This window comes from Mustelus asterias, chromosome 1 (assembly GCF_964213995.1).
Source record: "Mustelus asterias chromosome 1, sMusAst1.hap1.1, whole genome shotgun sequence".
Taxonomy (NCBI): Eukaryota; Metazoa; Chordata; class Chondrichthyes; order Carcharhiniformes; family Triakidae; genus Mustelus; species Mustelus asterias.
Genome location: NC_135801.1, coordinates 175,893,778 through 175,919,239, shown reverse-complemented (window position 1 = coordinate 175,919,239; position 25,462 = coordinate 175,893,778). Strand labels below are relative to the sequence as shown.

At 45.4% G+C, this 25,462-nt stretch overlaps 1 gene segment (V, D, J or C); it reads left to right on the top strand.

Annotated features, from left to right (window-relative positions):
• The first annotated feature begins 5,612 nt into the window (after positions 1-5,612).
• Positions 5,613-25,462, top strand: part of LOC144500631 (Ig kappa chain V-V region T1-like) — a 29,560-nt gene continuing 9,710 nt past the window's right edge. Inside the window, 5 exon segments of the V gene segment in view lie at positions 5,613-5,717; positions 6,144-6,491; positions 7,020-7,127; positions 19,151-19,249; positions 19,354-19,396. Of these exon segments, the coding sequence occupies positions 5,672-5,717; positions 6,144-6,491; positions 7,020-7,127; positions 19,151-19,249; positions 19,354-19,396 (644 nt within the window).

Genomic DNA, 25,462 nt, shown 5'->3' with positions numbered 1-25,462 from the left:
CCTCAGAGAGTAGAAGGTGGAACAACAGCCAATCCCAGCAGTCTGGGATAAATTCCTGGCATCCCCGAGATGAGTGGCTTTTGAAGGAGGATGTAAATAATTACTTGTGGCTTTCAAATGTTTGTGTTGCTGGGAACATTCCTCCGGGGGAAGCGATCCACACACACTGATGTTGTACACATGAGTGATATAACATTGTCTCAAAGGCAGCAAATACACACTGCGTTTTGGTTTTTTTGTCCATGGGATGTGGGCATCACTAGCAAGGTCAGCATTTGTTGCACATCCCTATTTGCCCATGAACTGAACTTGCTTTTAGAGGGGGCAGTTCAGAGTCAACCACATTGCTGCAGGTTTGGAGTCACATGTGGGCCAGACAGATAAGAACGGCAGATGTCCTTCTGGCACAGTGGTTAGAACTGCTGCCGCACGGCACCAGGGACCCGGGTGACTGTATGGAGTCTGCGCGTTTCCCTGTGTCTGCATGGGCTTCCTCCCAGAGTCGTAAAGACATGCTGATTAGGTGCATTGGCCATGTTAAATTCTCTCTCAGTGTACCTGAACAGGCGCTGGAGTGTGGCGACTGGGTAATTTTCATAGTAACTTCATTGCAGTGTTAATGTAAGCCTACTTGTGACAATAATAAATAAACTTAACTTAAAGGACATTAATGAACCCAGGTGGAGTTTTATGATGACCAATGGAGGGAGGCAATGGTCTAGTGATATTATCGCTAGACTATTAATCCAGAAACTCAGCTAATGTTCTGGTGAGCCGGGTTCGAATCCCAGCATGGCAGATGGTAGAATTTGAATTCAATAAAAAAAATCTGGAATTAAGAATCTACTGATGACCATGAAACCATTGTCAATTGTCAGGAAAAATCCATCTGGCTCACTAATGTCCTTTAGGGAAGGAAATCTGCCGTCCTTACCTGGTCTGTCCTACATGTGACTCCAGAATCACAGCAAGGTGATTGACTCTCAACCGCCCTCCAAGGGGCAACTAGGGATGAGCAACGAATGCTGACCAACCAGCGATGCCCGTGTTCCATGAATGAATTTTTAAAATGATAGATTCACGGTCACTGTTAACTGGCTTTCAGTTCCTGATTTATTAATTGAATTTAAATTCCACCAGAGCATTAACCCAGGCCATTGGATTACTAGACAGTGACTTTACCATTACACCACCATCATCCTGATTGGGGTATCTGATCATTTACTCTGGCAGTTGGGCAATTAGAGGTGAACAATAAATGTCGCTCTTGTCAGTGATGCCCAGATCCCCTGAAGAAATATTTTAAAAGTTCAATTTTTTAAAACTTTGATTATCTGTAAATAATTCAGTTAAACGGGTACCTAGAGCTATCAGAATCAGTTCTATAAATTAAGAAATGTACAACAAACACAGACGATGAGGTTGTAACTAAATGGAAAGATTTCACAGGCTGGCATTCTTTTCTCTAGAAAGGAGAAGGTTAAGGGAAAATCTAGTGGAGGTGTTTCAAATTAGGGAGAGTTTGATAGGGTAGAAATGGAAAGAATGTTTCCACTTGTGTGGAGTCAACAATAGAGACCATAAATATAAGGCAGTCCCTAATAAATGCTATCAGCACTTCAGGAGAGATGCCTTTATCCAGAGAGTGGTTGGAATGTCATACCATGTGGAGTAGTTGAGCTGAAGCATTGATGTTTTCAAAGGATAGCTAGGGTGACAGGTTGGCACAGTGGTTAGCGCCAGGGACCTGGGTTCAATTCCGGCCTCAGGTCACTGTCTGTGTGGAGTTTGTATGTTTCCCCGTGTCTGCGTGGGTTTCCTCCAGGTGCTCCGGTTTCCTCCCACACTCCAAAGATGCACAGATTAGGTTGATTGGCCATGATAAATTGCCCTTTAGTGTTAAGAGGATGAGCAGGGTAAACATGTGGGGTTCTGGGGATAGGCCGTCTGTGGAATTGTTGTCAGTGCATGTTGTTGATGGGCTGAATGGCCTCCTTCTCCATTGAAGGGATTCTGTGATTCTATAAGTACATAGGGTGGAAAGAATAAAAGGATGTGCCTCATGTGGAACATTAACATTACTATGTGCAGTAAATCCTACATAAAATCAAATGCACAATAAACAACTGAGTGACATGCCACCCATCATGTGACAGATTGTAACAATTACGCCAGAATCTTTATTGACCAGAAACCGGCTGCAATGAAGAGAATCAGAACACTTGGACAGTGAAGAAGGTTATCTAGGATTGCAACGGGCCAGTGGGCTGATGAATGGCAGATGGAGTTTAATTTAGGTAAATGCGAGGTGATACATGTTGGTAGATCATACCAGGGCTGGAATTACTCGGGTAATGGTAGGGCATTGGGGAGAGTTATAAAACAAAGAGATTTAGGGGTACAGGTTCATAACTCCTTGAAAGTGGAGTCACAGGTGGATGGGTGATGAAGAAGGCATTCGGCATGCTTGGTTTCATTGGTCAGAACATTGAATTCAGGAGGTGGGACGTTTTGTTGAAGTTGTACAAGACATTGATAAGACCACACTTGGAATACTGTGTATAGTTCTGGTCACCCTATTATAGAAAGGATATTATTAAACTGGAAAGAGTGCAGAAAAGATTTACTAGGATGCTACCAGCACTTAATGGTTTGAGTTATAAGGAGAGGCTGGATAGACTGGGACTTTTTTCCCTGGAGCATAGGAGGCTGAGGGGTGACCTTATAGAGGCCTATAAAATAATGGGGGGCATAGATCAGTTAGATAGTCAACATCTTTTCCCAAAGGTAGGGGAGTCTAAAACTAGAGGGCATAGGTTTAAGGTGAGAGGGGAGAGATACAAACGGGTCCAGAGGGGCAATTATTTCACACAGAGCATGGTGAGTGTCTGGAACAAGCTGCCAGAGGTAGTATTAGAGGCGGGTACAATTTTGTCTTTTAAAAAGTGTTTAGACAGTTACATGGGTAAGATGGGTATAGAGGGATATGGGTAAAACGCGGGCGATTGGGACTAGCTAAGTGGTAAAAAAAAAGGGGGCATGGATAAGTAGGGCCGAAGGGCCTGTTCCCACGCTGTAAACCTCTATGACTCCATGACTTGATAAACCCTTGCCTTTTTTGGACGCCTTGCGTGGTTACATTTTATTTCACCTGAACTTTCTGCAAGAAAATGTTGGAAATGCAATCTGATAATACGGCTATTGATGTGTTCAATATTTATGAAGCGACATTAGGATTAAACATTGCAGCACATCAGTGTTTTCTGCCGAGTGTTCCAGGATGGAACATATCAGCGCCTGGTTCAGTCAAACACCAGAGACATGCTGACAGAAATCTGGATATCATTTGAAACTTGAAGCATTTTTTTTAAAGTCAGCGCGCTTACAATAATGTAAATGACTGAGAAACGGTAACTGAGCTTTTCTTGGCAATGTGCTTGTCTTGGTAAGTTAGGTTTTTATAACTCACTGTAGGACATTCTGAGAGTAAGTGCGTGTGTAAAAACCCTTTCTTTGTAGCAGAGAGACCATTTTCCACTAGAACTTGTTCATCGATTAAATCCGGAGTAAGGAAGATGCAGAATAATTAAAGTTTAATGAATCAACGCACACATGCGGAGTACGGTCCTGCAAAGTGGTATAATATATCCGTGAGAAGAGAGACGTGGTAAATGCAGTTTATTGAGATAACAAAGAGAGCTTGCGGCACATAGTCATAGCACCATGATCATAGTGAATGGCGGAGCAGCCTCGAAGGGCCGAATGGCCTGCTCCTGTTAACCCCGCGCGTTTATTAAATTGTCATATTTTAATATAATATGACCTGATCAAAAGCGGGCTAAAGGACTGTGGAGAAATGGCAGGGAGGTGGAGTTAGGATGAGATGGAGATGAGCCATGATCATCGAGAGCGGGCATGAAAGGGCTGAATTGCCCCTAATTCTTATGTTCCTGTACTGTTTAGTGCTTCGGGTATAAACTAAACACGCCTCACAGTAGACTTGAGATGAAGGTGATTCCTGTTCCAGTTGTGTGCATACGGAATGCTTTCCCAGATGAAGCAGTTAAGGCTGATGGTTGATGCTGAACATTGGGAGATCTTTCCGAGCACAAATACACATTGGGGGATATTGTGTGTAATCTGATGGAGTTTAGTGAACAGGGCGCCAAGAGTAATTGACAAAATGTAATGTAGAAAGTCAGATTAAATAGACATTCTGAAATGCTGTTTGATTTAAATCTCGTGTTCAGAAAGGTTAGGAATGATAAGAGACAGTTAGATGTATCAAACACTGTCTTTGCACAAGCTGTGTACAATCCGCACTATCCTGGATTCCACCCATTTCCTCAGAGGACCTTCTGCACCTCTCTAAACCTTAAAGTAGCATTCGAAATAATTATCCACCCCCAAATCCATTGTGACCCCTTTCAGATGAACGTTCTTCTAATGTTTCTTGAAGCGTTTGATTATAGCTGACTACACGTGAAAGATTTGACACAAATGGGTACACTCTCACTAAACTGGGAATGCACCGTTTAACTGAACACCTCCAGCGGCTGTGCCTACCGCAGGAATTAATTTAACTCAATACACTTCATGATTCCATCTCACAAAAAACCTTTATTCCCGTTTATCTCACAGAGAGTGTCTTCGTTTTCGAGTTTCTAGCTCTCAGTTGATGCTGTCACAGTGCGAGTTGAGCAACTTGCTTTGTTTATATCATTCCTGTATGTTATTTGAAATATTTTGGATATATTGCACAGTGAAGAACACAATGCCTGATGTCTGACTTCCCCGGCTCTATTTTTCCTGATCTGCTACGCCCCAGCTCTTGCTTCTTCTCTGAATCCTTCCAAAGTGTTTCCTCTGAATTCTCAAAGGATCACAGAATAGTCCAAATTTGACATCTGTCAGAGTAACGGAATTGAAACAGTCGGCAGGTCAGGCAGCATGCGGGGAGAGGTGACATGCTGAATATTGGCAGCAGCCTTTCCAGTTTACAGTGCAGGTTTCCAACATCTACAGTGTGTGTTGGAATGAGATATCCTAGTGTTGACCGATACAAGCATGTGCTTGGACAACATGAAGTTTAAAGTTTATTTGTTATTTATTAGTCACATGTAAGGCTTGCATTAACACTTCAATGAAGTTACTGTGAAATTCCCCTAGTCGCCACAGTCCGGCGCCTGTTCGGGTCAATGCACCTAACTATGTTATTAATTAATTATGCCGGAAATGTTTTTGTAAATAAATATAAGACATTTAGGATCAGCCATGGTCGTATGGGCTAAATTGCATACTCCTCCGCCTAGTTTATATGTGCTCTGTGATGAGACTGGAGTGTCTGTGACATGACTCTCCAATGATGGAACCGATGATATTTAGCTATTTCATGTTCCTTAAATGTCTGCCAATGGCATGTTGACATATGGAAGTGTTAAGTGTGGAATACTGACTATTGTCCTGGGGTGGTTGTGGAGCCTGGAACCCGCTGTCCAGATTTGAGTTTGTCAGTGATATTTGCATAGAAGGGGTGTGAGAATGACGCGCCGTTCAGCCAGCAGCTGAGTGGTGCCGAGTGGCAGGGAACCACCTGGGTTACTCTTAGAGGCGACTGGTTTCTCTCTCAAAGCACAACCTCCTCCCCGGGCCTTCAGCAAACAGCTTAAACATGAAGCTTCTTGGATATATCTGTATTCTGGGCTGCTGGATACAAAGTAAGTTGCACTGTGTGAAAAAGCTATATTAACATTGTTATAGTATTACTTATTGGAGGGAGTTTTGAGCAGCGCTTAGACAGGGGATGAGTGTCAGGCTCGACTCTGGAATCATAAAGTTACACAGCAGAGAAAGGGGCCATTCGGCCTATCGTACCAGTGCCTGCTCTTCGAAAGAATTACCCCATTATACCCCTCGTTCTCCCCCTCCCCCACTCCTCCTGTAAATGTTTGCGAGGGGAATTTCACAGTAACTTTATTGCAGTGTTAATCTAAGCCTTACTTGTGACCAATAAATAAACTTCTTTAACTGCTTTTTAAGGGTGTTTTTGAAAGTTATGAACGAATTTGTATATGCTTACCCGGGAAAGGGAATGACAAAAACTAATGTCAATGTTTTTTTTAAAATCAACACTGTCTGACCAGGTGCCTACCCACAGCCAGTCTTAGTCCAGACTCCGAGGGAAATACTGGCGGCCAAAGACGAGAAGGTCGAACTCTCTTGTGATTTGAAAGGAGCCTCACTCGAGCAAGTTTTTTGGTACAAAGTCGAACGCAACCAGACGACGCATTTTGTGAAATCGGCCAGCGTCCTGAATAAGCAGGCGCAGGGAGATGGAATAACTGGGCGGTTCGTTTTGAACAGGGATGCCTTTCGACTGACATTCAGTTTAACGATTAAGGACTTGAGGCTCACCGACAATGGGACCTACTACTGTCTGATGATGGACACTCCACGTCTGTACTTTGGGGCTGGAAGTGTGCTGACCGTGGGTAAGGAGATGTTCGAATATTGTCAACTGTAACATAACCAAAATAAGTAGAACCGTTTTACAAATATTGCAGGTCAGGCAGCATCGCTGGAGAGAAAACAAAATTTAAAATCGATGGCCTTTCATCAGAAGTTAAGAAAATAAATATAAGGACAGGTTCAGCTTAAGGGACACGGGCCCAGTTGTGATTTCAGATACCCATGTTCTGTAAATATTTGCTCACTTGCAAAAAGAATAATATTTATAGAACTTTTTTTCAGATTATACCGGTTTAACCTAATGTTCTGTGTCCACTTTTTAAAAGGTTGTCTTTGTTAATACTGTTCTAGTTGCTGGCGGTGGATTCTTAGAGAAAGTTAGCACCCTCCTCAAGTCTAACAAAGCTGATTGTGATAAACGAGTGATGTCTTATAGGTCTGATATAAACAATCCGCATTGCCATTTGCGAATTGCCCGCTTCTCCTTGTCAGAAGGCGCTTTGGATGTCACATCTGGAAAGAAAATGCTCACCAAACTCTGTTCATTTCAGTTCCAGAGAGAGAGAAAGTCACTTCCCCGCCTCCAACTACAAGACGCCGCAGAAATCCTCCGAACAGGCGCCGGAACACTGGCCGCAACAAGAAAGCGAATAGTAATGGTAAGAAAAAATGTAAATTGCCTCAACCTGGTCTGAGAGATAGACTGGGCCTGTTCTCCCCACTGAATACATCTGACTGATAAACAGGGCTGGTCTTAAATATTCAATTTAACTAGCAAACGGTTACTGAACGGATGGCCTGGCCTAAAATGTCCCAATTCTAACTCAAACCTTGCCAGAGAACTCTTTACAGGACAGGTTTGTTTCTCTGAATCCCCCCGCAATCTGAATCTGCCTCTGTATTTATTGATTTTCCCCCCAGTTTTCTGATAAATGTTAACTCTCTTTTTCCCCCCTGATTCTGCCTACCTCGCTGAGGATTTCCAGCATTTTCTGCCTTTAATTTTTTTAAATTGTGTTGTTTTTTTGCTATTGTTGTTGCTGCTGTAAAAAAAAACTGCTGTGTTTATTTAGTGATCAGCCCACGTCAGGTGCAAGATGTTTATTGAACTGTGTTTTGAGTTATTTAGTTTATTTTTAAAATCCCCTACAAACCCCGGTTGAGATGCTGGGGAAAGCGTTCTAACTTCCATGTGGAGTTGAGAGAACCATGAATGTCTGTAATAAAAATGAGGAAGGTTTTCCTTTCAACTGGACACTGACATTTCCCAGGAAGGGAACTGTTATTCATGGGGAACTCCTGGGAAGATGTCCTGATGCAAACCAACATGCCAGTCTGGAGCAATAGACCCAATTTTGATTTTGATTTGATTTATTATTGTCAACTATATTAACATACAGTGAAAAGTATTCTTCCTTGCGCGCTATACCGACAAAGCATACCGTTCATAGAGAATACTGAGGGATCTTCATTACATATGGTTTCCCAGTATTTCCTGCAGTTCCCATTCGCACAGCCCATTTGTTTATTTCAAGACATATGTTGGCGGATCCCTGAATATGATCACTCCACCATTGGTGACTGCCAAAGACCTAAGAAATAGGAGCGGGGAATTAGGCCAGTCAGCCCTTTAAGCCCGCTCCGCTTTTCAGCTGATGGCTGATCTTCTAATTTAACACCATTTCCCTGCACTATCCCCAAATCACCAGAAGTTTTTAATACGTAGAAATCTACTGATCTCAGTCTTGAATAACTTAAACTTAAACTAAGACCCCTTATTCTGAGACTGTCCTCTGGTTCTAGACTCCATCCAGGGAAAACACCCTTCCTGTTTGTATGCTGTGGAAACCTGTAAGAATTTTGCATGTAGATCACCTCTCATTCTTCTAAACTCCAGATAATGAAGGTCTATTTTATCATCCCTCAGAGGACAATCCCCTCCATCCCATACATTAATTTAAAGTTAAAGTTTATTTATTAGTCACAAGTAAACTTACATTCACACTGTGATGAAGGTACTTTGAAAATTCCCTAGTCGCCACACTCCGACACCTGTTCAGGTACACTGAGGGAGAATTTAGCATGCCTGCACATCTTTGGAGTGTGGGAGGGAAACGGAGCACCCGGAGGAAACCCAGACACGGGCAGAATGTGCAAACTCCACACAGACAGTGACCCAAATTGGGAATCAAACCCAGGTCCCTGCTGCTGTGAGGCAGCAATGCTAACTACTGTGCCACCAATGAAACTTTTCTGGAACTCCCTCTCTAAACCTCTGCTCCTCTCTCTAAACCACTTTCTGTCCCTTTGAAGCAATCTTTAAACAATGTGAGCAAGCTTTCAGTCACCTCTGCTAATCTCTCCTAATGTGAATGGGTGTCAAATGTTCATCAATACCACTCCATTCAATCCCCTTGGGAGTTTGAGCACCTTAAAGGCAATATATTAAAAGCAAGTTGCAGCTTAGAAACTTAGAAACTTAGCTGTTTATTTTCGTTGGACTTGACAACAGTGCGATGAATGTAGAAAGTTTTAATGGTCTGAAATTACAGTGAGCGTTTTTAACCCGTTCCCTTCAACTTTGAATGAATTCAGTCGGTCATGGATTTGTGAGGACGTTGATACATGGTCTGTGGTAAATGTTAGGGATGGAAGACTCAGTCTCTCTTCCCTTGAGACAATTAGAATGAGGATTTTTGTTCAGTTGAATCAGACTCCTGGTGCTTTGGCCCCAAGAAACCCTCCTGATGTGCCGTGTCAACCAGCCCTTCAATTTTACAAGTCAGCTTACCCTGCAGAGTGTGGCCACTCCACCCATCGTGTCTGCATTGCCTTTTTTTGCTAAAGTAAAGCAAAACCATCTCATTTATCCCCATAGCCTTGGGTCTTCTGTCACATCAATGCTTAAGGGTCCGTTGCCCTCTTAAAAAGTGCAGTGGGTTCTCCTTCAGTGTTTACAGATATGAATGGTCACTTGCAGAATTCCCCATGGAATCTGTCCAATTTGGCACTAAATGTCATTTATGTTAAAACGCATCATTATCAAACTAATGGTTATATTTTAAAGTTCATTGCAATGGATGTGGTGGCAGAATGAATAAGGACAGAGAAAAACTATCCTGAACTGAAGCAGCAAGCTCAGGCCAGGGAGTATCTGCGTATCCAGTGGGGTAGAACATAAGAACTAGGAGCAGGAGTAGGCCATCTGACCCCTCGAGCCTGCTCCGCCATTCAATAAAATCATGGCTGATCTTTTTGTGGACTCAGCTCCACTTACCCGCCCGCTCATCATGACCCTTAATTCCTTTACTGTTCAAAAGTTTATCTATCCTTGCCTTAAAAACATTCAATGAGGTAGCCTCAACTGCTTCACTGGGCAGGGAATTCCACAGATTCACAACCCTTTGTGTGAAGAAGTTCCTCCTCAACTCAGTCCTAAATCTCTTCCCCCTTATTTTGAGGCTATGCCCCATAGTTCTAGTTTCACTCGCTAGTGGAAACAATTTCGCTGCTTCTAACTTATCTATTCCCTTCATAATCTTGTATGTTTCTATAAGATCTCCCTTCATTCTTCTGAATTCCAATGAGTATAGCCCCAGTCTACTCCATCTCTCCTCATAAGCCAACCCTCTCAACTCCGGAATCAACCTCGTGAATCTCCTCTGCACCCCCTCCAGTTCCAGTATATCCTTTCTCAAGTAAGAAGATCAAAACTGTGCACAGTACTCCAGGTGTGGCCTCACCAGCACCTTATACAGCTGCAACATAACCTCGCTGTTTTTAAACTCCATCCCTCTAGCAATAAAGGACAAAATTACATTTGCCTTCTTAATTACCTGCTGCACCTGCAAACCAACTCCTTGTGATTCTTGCACAAGGACACCCAGGTCCCTTTGCACAGCAGCATGCTGAAATTTTTTACCATTTAAATAATAGTCCATTTTGCTGTTATTCCGACCAAAATGGATGACCTCACATTTACCAACATTATACTCCATCTGCCAGACTCTTGTCCACTCACTTAGACTATCTATATCCCTTTGCAGACTTTCAGCGTCCTCTGCACACTTTGCTCTGCCACTCATCTTAGTGTCATCCACGAATTTTGCCACACTACACTTGGTCCCCAACTCCAAATCATCTATGTAAACTGTAAATAATTGCGGTCCCGACACTGATCCCTGAGGCACACCACTAGTCACTGATCGCCAACCAGAAAAACACCCATTTACCCCCAATCTTTGCTTTCTGTTAGTTAACCAATCCTCTATCCATGCTAATACATTACCCGTAACACCGTGCACCTTTATCTTATGCAGCAGCCTTTGGTACAGCACCTTGTCAAATGCCTTCTGGAAATCCAGATACACCACATCCGCAGGTTCCCCATTGAGCATGTAATGTTCTCAAAGAATTCCACCAAATTAGTCAAACATGACCTGCCCTTCATGAACCCATGCTGCGTCTTACCAATGGGACAATTTACATCCAGCTGTTTTGCTATTTCTTCCTTGATGATAGATTCAAGCATTTTCCCTACTACAGAAATTAAGCTAACCGGCCTATAGTTACCCGCCTTTTGTCTACCTCCTTTTTTAAACAGTGGCATCACATTTGCTGTTTTCCAATCTGTGGGAGCCACCCCAGAGTCCAGCGAATTTTGGTAAATTACCACTAGTGCATTTGCCATTTCCCCTGCCATCTCTTTTAGTACCCTGGGATGCATTCCATCAGGACCAGGAGACTTGTCTACCTTTAGCCCCCATTAACTTGCCCAACACTACCTCTTTCGTGATAATGATAGTTTCTAGGTCCTCACCTGCCATAGCCTTCCTGTCATCAATTTTTGGCACGTTAATTGTGTCTTCCACTGTGAAAACCGACACAAAATACCTATTCAATGCCTCAGCCATTTTCTCATTTCCAGTTATTACATCCCCCTTCTCATCCTCTAAAGGACCAATGTTTACTTTAGCCACTCTTTTTCATTTTATATATTTGTAGAAACTTTTGCTCTCTGTTTTTATATTCTGAGCTAGTTTACTCTCATAATCCATCTTACTTTTCTTTATAGCTTTTTTTGTGGCTTTCTGTTGACTTTTAAAGATTTCCCAATCCTCTAGGTTCCCGCTAATCTTTGCCACTTTGTACGCCTTTTCTTTCAATTTGATACCCTCCTTTATTTCCTTAGATATCCATAGCTGATTATCTCTTTTTCTTCAGTCCTTCCTTATCACTGGTATATACTTTTGCTGAGCACCGTGAAAGATCACTTTGAAAGTCCTCCACTGTTCCTCAATTGTCCCACCATAAAGTTTTTGTAAAGTATGGTTAACCTTGTAGGAAATATGACTTTTGGTCAGACCCCAGTCATAGAACATAGAACATTACAGCGCAGAACAGGCCCTTCGGCCCACGATGTTGCACCGACCAGTTAAAAAAAAAACTGTGACCCTCCAACCTAAACCAATTTCTTTTCGTCCATGAACCTATCTACGGATCTCTTAAACGCCCCCAAACTAGGCGCATTTACTACTGATGCTGGCAGGGCATTCCAATCCCTCACCACCCTCTGGGTAAAGAACCTACCCCTGACATCGGTTCTATAACTACCCCCCCTCAATTTAAAGCCATGCCCCCTCGTGCTGGATTTCTCCATCAGAGGAAAAAGGCTATCACTATCCACCCTATCTAAACCTCTAATCATCTTATATGTTTCAATAAGATCCCCTCTTAGCCGCCGCCTTTCCAGCGAAAACAATCCCAAATCCCTCAGCCTCTCCTCATAGGATTTCCCCTCCATACCAGGCAACATCCTGGTAAACCTCCTCTGCACCCTCTCCAAAGCCTCCACATCCTTCCTGTAATGTGGGGACCAGAACTGCACACAGTACTCCAAGTGCGGCCGCACCAGAGTTGTGTACAGTTGCAACATAACGCTACGACTCCTAAATTCAATCCCCCTACCAATAAACGCCAAGACACCATATGCCTTCTTAACAACCTTATCTACTTGATTCCCAACTTTCAGGGATCTATGCACACATACACCTAGATCCCTCTGCTCCTCCACACTATTCAAAGTCCTCCCGTTAGCCCTATACTCAACACATCTGTTATTCCTACCAAAGTGAATTACCTCACACTTCTCCGCATTAAACTCCATCCGCCACCTCTCGGCCCAACTTTGCAACCTGTCTAAGTCTTCCTGCAAACTACGACACCCTTCCTCACTGTCTACCACACCACCGACTTTGGTGTCATCAGCAAATTTGCTAATCCACCCAACTATACCCTCATCCAGATCATTAATAAATATTACAAACAGCAGTGGCCCCAAAACAGATCCCTGAGGTACACCACTTGTAACCGCACTCCATGATGAATATTTACTATCAACCACCACCCTCTGTTTCCTATCCGCTAGCCAATTCCTGATCCAATTTCCTAGATCACCCCCAATCCCATACATCTGCATTTTCTGTAGAAGCCTACCATGGTGAACCTTATCAAACGCCTTACTAAAATCCATATATACCACGTCCACTGCCTTGCCCCCATCCACCTCCTTGGTCACTTTCTCAAAAAACTCAATAAGGTTAGTAAGGCACGACCTACCTGCCACAAAACCATGCTGACTATCACCTATCAATTCATTACTCTCCAAATAACTATAAATCCTATCCCTTATAATTTTTTCCAACATCTTGCCGACAACAGAAGTGAGACTCACCGGTCTATAATTCCCGGGGAAGTCTCTGTTCCCCTTCTTAAACAATGGGACAACATTCGCTAACCTCCAATCTTCTGGTACTATACCAGAGGCCAACGACGACCTGAAGATCAGAGCCAGAGGCTCTGCAATCACTTCTCTTGCCTCCCAGAGAATCCTTGGATAAATCCCATCCGGACCAGGGGATTTATCTATTTTCAGACCCTCCAGAATATCCTGCACATCCTCCTTATCAACTGTAATACTGTCTATTCTACTCCCCTGCAACCCAGTGTCCTCCTCAGCTATATTCATGTCCCCTTGCGTGAACACCGAAGAGAAATATTGGTTCAATGCTTCACCAATCTCCTCCGGTTCCACACATAACTTCCCTCTGCCATCTATAACTGGCCCTAAACTTGCCCTAACCAACCTTCTGTTCTTGACATACCTATAGAACGCCTTAGGATTCTCTTTAACCCTATCCGCCAAAGTCTTCTCATGTCCCCTTTTAGCCCTTCTAAGCTCGCTCTTCAACTCCCTCTTAGCCAATCTAAAGCTTTCTAGTGCACTACCCGAGTGCTCACGTCTCATCCGAACATAAGCCTCCTTTTTCTTTTTAACCAACAAAGAAACTTTTTTGGTGCACCACGGTTCCCTAGCCCTACCAATTCCTCCTTGCCTGACAGGGACATACCTATCACAGACTCGCAGTAGCTGCTCCTTGAAAAAACTCCACATGTCGGACGTTCCCAGTCCCTGTAATCTCCTAGTCCAACCTATGTTTCCTAATTCTCTCCTAATAGCCTCATAATTACCCTTCCCCCAGCTAAAACCACTGGCCCGAGGTTCATGCCTATCCCTTTCCATCACTAAGGTGAACGTAACCGAATTGTGGTCACTATCACCAAAATGCACACCAACTTCCAAGTCTAGCACCTGGTCTGGCTCATTTCCCAGCACCAGATCCAATATAGCCTCACCTCTAGTTGGCCTGTCTACATACTGAGTCAAAAAACCTTCCTGCACGCTTTGAACAAAAACTGACCCCTCTAACGAGCTAGAGCTATAACAATTCCAGTCAATATTAGTCAAGTTAAAATCCCCCATAACAATTGCCCTATTACTTTCACTCCTAAGCAGGATTGACTCCGCAATCCTTTCCTCAACCTCTCTAGAACTTTTAGGAGGTCTATAAAAGACTCCCAACAGGGTGACCTCTCCTCTCCTATTTCTAATCTCCGCCCATACTACCTCAGGAGCAGGAATAAGCCCTTCGAGCCTGCTCCATCATTCAATATGATCATGACTGATCCTCTCTCTCAGTGCCATATTTTCACACTCTCTCCATAAGACTTGATGCCATTGAAATATAAAAGAAATCTATCCCATTCTCCGCCATTCAATATATTCATGGCTGACCCTCTATCTCAATGCCATATTCCTGTTTTTTTCCCATGCCCCTCAGTGCCATTAAAATCTAAAAGATTATCTATCTCTTTCTTGAATATATTCAGTGGCTTGGCCACCACAGCCTTCTGTGGTACAGAATTCCACAGATTTGATTTGATTTGATTTATGAGCATTTAGAGAGGTTTAGTATGCTCAGGAATACTCAGCACGGCTTTGTCACAGGCAGATCGTGCCTTACGAGCCTGGTGGAGTTCTTCGAAAATGTGACTAAACACATTGACGAAGGGAAAGCGGTAGATGTGGTTTATATGGATTTTAGCAAGGCGTTCAATAAGGTCCGCCATGCAAGGCTTCTAGAAAAAGTGAGAGGGCATGGGATCCAAGGGGCTGCTGCCCTGTGGATCCAGAACTGGCTTGCCCAAAGGAGGCAGAGAGTGGGTATAGATGGGTCTTTTTCTAATTGGAGGTCGGTCACCAGTGGTGTGCCCCAGGGATCTGTTCTGGGACCCTTGCTGTTTGTCATTTTCATAAATGACCTGGATGAGGAAGTGGAGGGATGGGTTGGTAAGTTTGCCGACGACACGGAGGTTGGTGGGGTTGTGGATAGTCTGGAGGGATGTCAGAAGTTACAGAGGGACATAGATAGGATGCAAGACTGGGCGGAGAAGTGGCAGATAGACTTCAACTCAGATAAATGCGTCGTGGTCCATTTTGGCAGGTCGAATGGGATGAAGGAGTACAATATAAAGGGAAAGACTCTTAGCACTGTAGAGGATCAGAAGGACCTTGGGGTCCGGGTCCATAGGACTCTGAAATCGGCCCCGCAGGTGGAGGAGGTGGTTAAGAAGGCGTATGGTGTGCTGGCCTTTATCAATCGAGGGATTGAGTTTAGGAGTCCAGGGATAATGACACAGCTATATAAGACCCTCGTCAGACCCCACTTGGAGTACTGTGCTCAGTTCTGGTCGCCTCATTACAGGAAGGATGTGGAAAAGATTGAAAGGGTGCAGAGGCGATTTACAAGGATGTTGCCTGGATTGAGTGGCATGTCTTATGAGGATAAGCTGAGGGAGCTCGGTCTTTTCTCCTTGGAGAGACGTAGGATGAGAGGAGACCTAATAGAGGTATATAAGATGTTGAGAGGCATAGATCGGGTGGACTCTCAGAGGCTTTTTCCCAGGGTGGAAATGGCTGCTACGAGAGGACACAGGTTTAAGGTGCTGGGGGGTAGGTACAGGGGAAATTTTATGGGGAAGTTTTTCACTCTCACTCAGAGGATGGTGGGCGAGTGGAATCGGCTGCCGTCAGTGGTGGTGGAGGCAAACTCAATCGGGTCTTTTAAGAGACTCCTGGATGAGTACATGGGACTTAATAGGATGGAGGGTTATAGGTAGGCCTAAAAGGTAGGGATATGTTCGGCACAACTTGTGGGACTGCAGGGCCTGTTTTGTGCTGTAGTTTTCTATGTTTCTATGTTTCTATTATTGTCACATGTATTAGCATACAGTGAAAAGTATTGTTTCTTGCACGCTATACAGACAAAGCATACCGTTCGTAGAGAAGGAAATGAGACAGTGCAGAATGTATTGTTACAGTCATAGCTAGGGTGTAGAGAAAAATCAACTTAATGCGAGGTAGGTCCGTTCAAAAATCTGACAGCAGCAGGGCAGAAGCTGTTCTTGTGATGGTTGGTACATGACCTCAGATTTTTATATATTTTTCCCGATGGAAGAAGGTGGAAGAGAGAATGTCCGGGGTGCGTGGGGTCCTTAATAATGCTGGCTGCTTTACCGAGGCAGTGGGAAGTGTAGACAGGGTCAATGGATGGGAGGCTGGTCTGCGTGATGGATTGGGCTACATTTACGACCATTTGTAGTTCCTTGCGGTCTTGGGCAGAGCAGGAGCCATACCAACCTGTGAAATAACCAGAAATAATGTTTTCTAAGGAGGATCTGTAAAAGTTGGTGAGAGTCGTAGCTGACATGCCAAATTTCCTTAGTCTTCTGAGAAAGTAGAGGCGTTGGTGGGCTTTCTTAACTATAGTGTTGGCGTGGGGGGACTAGGACAGATTGTTGGTGATCTGGACACCTAAAAACTTGAAGCTCTCGTTCCTTTCTACTTCGTTAGGTTCACCACTCTCTGAGTAAAGAGATTTCACCTCATCTCAATCCTAAATGGTCTACCGTGTATCCTGAGATAGAGTCCCCGGCTCCCCAGCCAGGGAAAACATCCTCCCTGTATCTAGTTTGTCCGGCACTGTCAGAATTTTATACATTTCAATCTTGTACAATAAAGCTTCTTGGTACTCCTGTTGTATCTGCAAAGCAAGATCTCTTGAAACAGGATCAGCAGCCTTTGCTCAGTGACAGTATTCCATCTTGCCTTTAAATCAGAACATCTTGAGTTCAAGTCTCACTGCAGAATCTGGGCATATAGTCCAGTCTAGTACTCGGAGTGCCTCACTGCCGGAGATACTGGCCTTTGGGGTGAGACGGGGCAGCACTGGTGAGGGGCATTGATCATGCTGAATTCTCCCTTAGTGTACCCGAACAGATGCCGGAGTGTGGCGACTAGGGGATTTTCACAGTACCTTCATTGCAGTGTTAATGTAAGCCTACTTGCGGCACTAATAGATAAACATTAAACCAAGGTTTTGTTGCCCTAGCCTATACATGTGAAACATCTCAAGGTGTCATTAGAAGAGTGGGGGAGCTCTCCCGGCATATTAGACAATATGTATCCCTCAACCAGTACAGAAATGTATGAAATGGCCATTTATTTAATTGCCGTTTGTGGGATCTTGCTGTACGGACATTGGCTGTGACTTCGCAAAAGTCCAACAATGGCCACACTGCGAAAGTACTCAATTGGCTGTCATGATGTGGAGATGCCGGCGTTGGACGGGGATGGGCACAGTAAGAAGTCTCTAATCTGGTGTTGTGAGACTTCTTATTGTGTTAATTGGCTGTAAAATACTTTGGAGCGTGCTGAAGTCGGAAAAGGTTTTTTTCTTTTATTCTCTTTAACTTGTTTGCATCTTTCTGTTGGTCAACATGACCATACATGATAGTTAATGGGACCATAAATGATGATCAATGGGACCATACATGGCAGTCAACATGACCATACAAGACAGTCAATAGGATCATACATGACAGTCAATGGCACCATGCATGATGGTCAGCATTACCATACATGGAAGTCAATAGGACCAAACATGATGGTCAACATGACCCTACATGACAGATAATAGGACCATTTATGACATTCAACATGGCCATAAATGATGGTCAACGGAACCATACATGACAGCTTCATCTTTCAGCAGATAGAGTGATGAGCTATCTAGATCCATGGGACATGGGCTTGATCTGAGAAATTGAAAAGTGCAAGATCAAGCCTTGACCTAATGGCATCAGTGGCTTCTATGCACACTGATAGAGAGGTCATAGGGAGGTAGGATGAGGAAGAAAAAAATCAATGGAGAATTAAGTATTTATTTGAGGGAGCTAATGACTGAAAGACAATGTTTGGATTCAAGGGAGTGACTGAGAGACATTAACGTTTGGGTTTAGGGAGTGAGTGACTGAGAGACATTAATGCTTGGGTTTCGGGTGTGAGTGACTGAGAGACATTAACGTTTGGGTTTAGGGAGTGAGTGACTGAGAGACATTAATGCTTGGGTTTCGGGAGTGGGTGACTGAGAGACATTAATGTTTGTGTTTGGGGGAGTGAGTGACTGAGAGACATTAACGTTTGGGTTTAGGGAGTGGGTGACTGAGAGACATTAATGTTTGGGTTTGGGGAGTGACTGAGAGACATTAATGTTTGGGTTTAGGGAGTGACTGAGAGACATTAATGTTTGTGTTTGGGGGAGTGAGTGAGTGAGTGAGAGACATTAACGTTTGGGTTTGGGGAGTGAGTGACTGAGAGACATTAATGTTTGTGTTTGGGTGAGTGAGTGAGAGACATTAATGTTTGTGTTTGGGGGAGTGAGTGAGTGAGAGACATTAACGTTTGGGTTTGGGGAGTGAGTGACTGAGAGACATTAATGTTTGTGTTTGGGGGAGTGAGTGAGTGAGAGACATTAATGTTTGGGTTTGGGGAGTGACTGAGAGACATTAATGTTTGGGTTTGGGGAGTGACTGAGAGACATTAATGTTTGCATGTGAGGCTTTGGTGTCTTTTCCATGCTGCGTGTTTCTATGTTTCTAATGGGCATCTATCACACTAATACCCAGATTCATTTTAAAAATCATTCACTTAAAGCTCTCAGTGTTGAAATCAAACCGTAAGAAATTCCAGTCCAAAGGAATTCTGTTTTGAGACATGTTCCGGTAATGTTAAGATTACAGACACAATTAGCTTTGACTCAAGCTCTCCAGTTGGGACGCTGGATGTGGAATGTATCAGCGCTGGACTACAGACAGCCTTAACATTTGAATGACCCAGTGGGTTTTTGCCCAGTGACATGGCTGGCTTTGTCCTGTGTATAGATCTGTCCATTGTGTTGTGCTGAGCAAAGATTCCTGACGTGTAATTGTGTTGTTCTACCAGGATATGTGTGCAGCTGGACTATCTGGGGGTCATTTCTCGCCTTCAACCTCCTGTTGCTGAGTTCTACCATTGCTATTGTCATCCACCGTCGGAGGAGGGGTAAGTCCCGACATTAGTTAATGTTAATATCGACATTGATCCATTTCATTAATCGTAGCAGTATTTATTTACCCGCTATATCCCCGTGTCTCCTCACTTTCTAGATTCCCGGAGGCGATGTCCCCACCAGTTTCGGAAAAGGGAAAGGTAAATTTTGCACAGCTTTAAGGGAGGGGTAAGAATGAGATGATGCCTCTAATCACATGTGGAATGAACACTGTATTTTGTTTTAATTACTCAATTTTTAAACTTACAAAGCAGAGTGGACAGAATAAACTAGTGTGGCAGGGGGGTGGGGATCAAAACAGTAGGTCAGTAAGTACTGAGGCTGGGGTCGAGCTGGGGGCCAGGGCAAGGCTAGCTAAGAAGAGGAGCACTCTGGAACAGGATGACCTGAGTGGGCCTGGAGGTCTGGAGTGCATCTGCTTCAATGCGAGGAGCATAACGGGTAAAACAGACGAACTTAGGGCCTTAATGCTTACACGGAATTTGGATGTGGTTGCGGTGACGGAAACTTGGTTAAAAGAAGGACAGGACTGGCAGCTGAATATTCCGGGGTATAAGTGTTTTAGGCGAGACGGAGGAGGGGCTAAAAAAGGTGGGGGAGTAGCGGTATTAGTTAAGGAGCATATTACAGCGGTGCAGAGGGTGGACAATTTAGAGGGGTCATGTAATGAGTCGCTGTGGGTGGAGCTCAGAAACAGGAAAGGTGCAATCACTATGCTGGGGGTATACTACAGGCCACCCAACAGCCCACGGGAAGTGGAGGAACGGATATGTCAGGAGATTCTGGATATGTGCAGAAAAAATAGGGTTGTTGTAATGGGAGACTTCAATTTCCCTGGTATAGACTGGAAAGTGCTTAGGGCTGGGGGTCTGGACGGGGAGGAATTTGTAAAATGCGTACTGGAAGGTTCTTTGGAACAGTATGTAGATAGCCCAACTAGAGAGGGGGCTATACTGGATCTAGTTCTGGGAAATGAGCCCGGCCAGGTCGTCAAAGCTTCGGTCGGGGAACATGTGGCAAATAGTGACCACAACTCTGTTAACTTTAGGAAAGTAATGGACAAGGACGAGTGTTGTCCTAAGGGTAGGGTGCTAAATTGGGGGAAGGCTAACTATAGCCGGATTAGGCAGGAATTGGTGGCCGTTGATTGGGAGATGCTGTTCGGGGATAGGTCCACGTCTGGCATGTGGGAGTCTTTTAAGGAACAGTTGACAAGGCTGCAGGACAGGCATGTGCCTGTAAAAAGGAAAGATAGGAAAGGTAGGATTCGGGAGCCGTGGATAACCAGGGAAATTGAGGACCTGATCAAAAAGAAAAGAGAGGCGTACCTTAGGTCCAGGCAACTGAAAACAGATGAAGCTCTGGAGGAATACAGAGAGAGTAGGAAAGAACTCAAATGGGGAGTTAGAAGGGCAAAAAGAGGTCACAAAATGTTCTTGGCAGACAGGATTAAGGAGAACCCTAAGGCATTTTATTCATATGTTAGGAACAAAAGAGTTGTCAAGGAAAAAGTTGGACCTCTCAGGGACAAAGGAGGGGAATTATGCTTAGAACCCACGGGAATAGGGGAGATCCTAAATGAATACTTTGCATCGGTATTCACAAAGGAGACGGACTTGTTGACTGGGAGTGTCTCAGAGGGAGGTGTTGACCCGTTAGAGAGAATCTCCATTACAAGGGAGGAAGTGTTAGGTTTTTTAGGTAACATTAAAACTGACAAATCCCCAGGGCCTGATGGCATCTAGACTGCTCAGGGACACAAGAGATGTAATTGCTGGGCCTCTGACGGAAATCTTTGTCTCTTCATTGGACACAGGTGAGGTCCCTGAGGATTGGAGGATAGCGAATGTGGTACCGTTATTTAAGAAGGGTAGCAGGGATAACCCAGGTAATTATAGGCCAGTGAGCTTGACGTCCGTGGTAGGGAAGTTGTTGGAGAGGATTCTTAGAGACAGGATGTATGCGCATTTAGAACGGAACAATCTCATTAGTGACAGACAGCATGGTTTTGTAAGAGGGAGGTCATGCCTTACAAATTTGGTGGAGTTTTTTGTGGAAGTGACAAAAACGGTTGACGAAGGAAGGGCCATGGATGTTGTCTATATGGATTTCAGTAAGGTATTTGACAAAGCCCCTCATGGCAGGTTGGTTAAGAAGGTTAAGGCTCATGGGATACAAGGAGAGGTGGCTAGATGGGTAGAAAACTGGCTTGGCCACAGGAGACAGAGGGTAGCAGTCGAAGGGTCTTTTTCCGGCTGGAGGTCTGTGACCAGTGGTGTTCCGCAGGGCTCTGTACTGGACCTCTGCTATTTGTGATATATATAAATGATTTGGAAGAAGGTGTAACTGGTGTAATCAGCAAGTTTGCGGATGACACGAAGATGGCTGGACTTGCGGATAGTGATGAACATTGTCGGACAATACAGCAGGATATAGATAGGCTGGAAAATTGGGCAGAGAAATGGCAGATGGAATTTAATCCAGATAAATGCGAAGTGATGCATTTTGGAAGAACTAATGTAGGGGGGAGTTATACAATAAATGGCAGAGCCATCAAGAGTATAGAAACACAGAGGGACCTAGGTGTGCAAGTCCACAAATCCTTGAAGGTGGCAGCACAGATGGAGAAGGTGGTGAAGAAGGCATATGGTATGCTTGCCTTTATAGGACGGGATATAGAGTATAGAATCATAGAATCCCTACAGGGCAGAAGGAGACCATTCGGCCCATCGAGTCTGCACCGACCACAATCCCACCCAGGCCCTACCCCCACATATTTTACCCGCTAATCCCTCTAACCTGCACATCTCAGGACTCTAAGGGGCAATTTTTAACCTGGCCAATCAACCTAACCCGCACATCTTTGGACTGTGGGAGGAAACCAGAGCACCCGGAGGAAACCCACGCAGACACGAGGAGAATGTGCAAACTCCACACAGACAGTGACCCGAGCCGGGAATCGAACCCAGGAGCTGTGAAGCAGCAGTGCTAACCACTGTGCTACCGTGCCATATAAAAGCTGGAGTCTGATGTTGCAGCTGTATAGAACGCTGGTTAGACCACATTTGGAGTACTGCGTCCAGTTCTGGTCGCCGCACTACCAGAAGGACGTGGAGGCATTGGAGAGAGTGCAGAGAAGGTTTACCAGGATGTTGCCTGGTATGGAGGGTCTTAGCTATGAGGAGAGATTGGGTAAACTGGGGTTGTTCTCCCTGGAAAGACGGAGAATGAGGGGAGACGTAATAGAGGTGTACAAAATTATGAAGGGTATAGATAGGGTGAACAGTGGGAAGCTTTTTCCCAGGTCGGAGGTGACGATCACGAGGGGTCACGGACTCAAGCTGAGAGGGGCGAAGTATAACTCAGACATCAGAGGGACGTTTTTTACACAGAGAGTGGCGGAAAGAAATAGGACAACCAATTTCCCCGAAACATTGGGGGGAATTTTACCAGCCACAGATTACTCTTCCCTGCAGGGGCAAGAGAGCGGGAGAGATGGCTGTGGCTGGTAGTGTACCAGTGATGGTGTATCCCTTTACAGGCCCAGCTTGGTCCTTCTCCAGTGTCTCCTCTTGGACTTGTACTGATCTTGTAGCCGGTTTTCATGCGGATCCACTGTGGAATCGGCCGGTTCTGCTTCATCTTCTTAGCGAGGAATCGCTTCATCCTGAAGGTTTTGTGGGATGGCACATCCACTCCGGCAGGAGGGATCGGCCGCAGACTGGCAGCGGACCCCTCCCCGACCAGAGGATGAGACGTCACACCCCCTCTCCTCCCCCCGCTGGGGGATGATATGTCACACCCCCACCACCCCCCAGAGGATGAGACGTCACACCCCTTCTCCTCCCCCCGCTGGGGAATGATACGTCACACCCCTCTACCCCCCCCCCCACCCCCCCAGAGGATGAGACATCACAGCCCCTCCCCTCCCACCACCCCCCCCCCCCCCTTCCCCCCCTCCTCCCCAGGGGATGAGACATCACACCCCCCCGCCCCCGCCCCCGCCCCCGCCCCCCCCCCCCCCCCCCCCCCCCCCCCCCCAGAAACATAGAACATAGAACATAGAACATTACAGCGCAGAACAGGCCCTTCGGCCCACGATGTTGCACCGACCAGTTAAAAAAAAAACTGTGACCCTCCAACCTAAACCAATTTCTTTTCGTCCATGAACCTATCTACGGATCTCTTAAACGCCCCCAAACTAGGCGCATTTACTACTGATGCTGGCAGGGCATTCCAATCCCTCACCACCCTCTGGGTAAAGAACCTACCCCTGACATCGGTTCTATAACTACCCCCCTCAATTTAAAGCCATGCCCCCTCGTGCTGGATTTCTCCATCAGAGGAAAAAGGCTATCACTATCCACCCTATCTAAACCTCTAATCATCTTATATGTTTCAATAAGATCCCCTCTTAGCCGCCGCCTTTCCAGCGAAAACAATCCCAAATCCCTCAGCCTCTCCTCATAGGATCTCCCCTCCATACCAGGCAACATCCTGGTAAACCTCCTCTGCACCCTCTCCAAAGCCTCCACATCCTTCCTGTAATGTGGGGACCAGAACTGCACACAGTACTCCAAGTGCGGCCGCACCAGAGTTGTGTACAGTTGCAACATAACGCTACGACTCCTAAATTCAATCCCCCTACCAATAAACGCCAAGACACCATATGCCTTCTTAACAACCTTATCTACTTGATTCCCAACTTTCAGGGATCTATGCACACATACACCTAGATCCCTCTGCTCCTCCACACTATTCAAAGTCCTCCCGTTAGCCCTATACTCAACACATCTGTTATTCCTACCAAAGTGAATTACCTCACACTTCTCCGCATTAAACTCCATCCGCCACCTCTCGGCCCAACTTTGCAACCTGTCTAAGTCTTCCTGCAAACTACGACACCCTTCCTCACTGTCTACCACACCACCGACTTTGGTGTCATCAGCAAATCAGAGGATGAGACATCACAGCCCCTCCCCTCCCACCACCCCCCTCCTCACCCCCACACTCCCCAGGGGATGAAACATCACACCCCCTCTCCCCCCACCCCCCCCCCACCCCCGCACCCCCAGGGAATGAGACGTCACACCCCCTCTCCTCCTCCCACCCCCTCCCGCCCCGACCAGAGGATGAGCTGGGTCAGAGAGCCGTTGCAGTCTCTGACCCCGCTCATCGGAGGCTGCAGCGGCGACTTCAGACTTTTATTTTGCAGGTCGGTAACAGCGCGGACGCAGATCGGGCCAGAAGACGGCAAAGTGGGATTTGGCGGTAGAGTTGAGCGCGCGGTTCATTAAGTCGATTTAAATGCATGCAAATGCATTTAAATCGTCGGGCCGCCCGATTCGGGTGCAGGCCGGACCCGCGCCCGAATCGGATGTCGGTAAAGGCGCGATCTGCTCGGATTCGGTTGCAGATCGCGGTAAAGGCCCGACACCCAAATTTACCACGATTTCACACCCGTTTTGGTAAAATCAGGCCCATTGTCTATGTCGTCTAGTTGAGGGATAAATATTTAACCAGGATACTGGGGAGACACTTTTGAGCCACAGAATTGGGAGGTTGAAGCTTTGCTCTAAGTTTTAAGTTTAAATTTATTTCTTAGTCATAGAGGTTTACAGCATGGAAACAGGCCTTTCGACCCAACTTGTCCATGCCGCCCTTTTTATGTAACCACTAAGCTAGTCCCAGTTGCCCGCGTTTGGCCCATATCCCTCCATACCCACCTTACCCATGCAACTGTCTAAATGCTTTTTAAAAGACAGAATTGTACCCGCCTCTACTACTATCACTGTCACAAGTAGGCTTACATTAGGGTGGCACGGTGATTAACACTGTGGCTGTCTCACAGCGCCAGGGACCCGGGTTCGATTCCAGCCTCGGGTCACTGTCTGTGTGGAGTTTGCATGTTCTCCCCGTGTCTGCGTGGGGTTTCCTCCGGGCGCTCCAGTTTCCTCCCACAATCCAAAGATGTGCGGGTTAAGTTGATTGACCATGCTAAATTGACCCTAGTGTCAGGGGTATTAGTCGGGTAAATATGTGGGATCACGGCAATAGAGCCTGGGTGGGATGGTGGCTGGTGCAGACTCGATGGACCGAATGGCCTCCTTCTGCACTTCTATGATTCTATGACATTAACAGTGCAATGAAGTTACTATGAAAATCCCTTAGTCGCCACACTCCGGCGCCTGTTCAGGTACATTGAG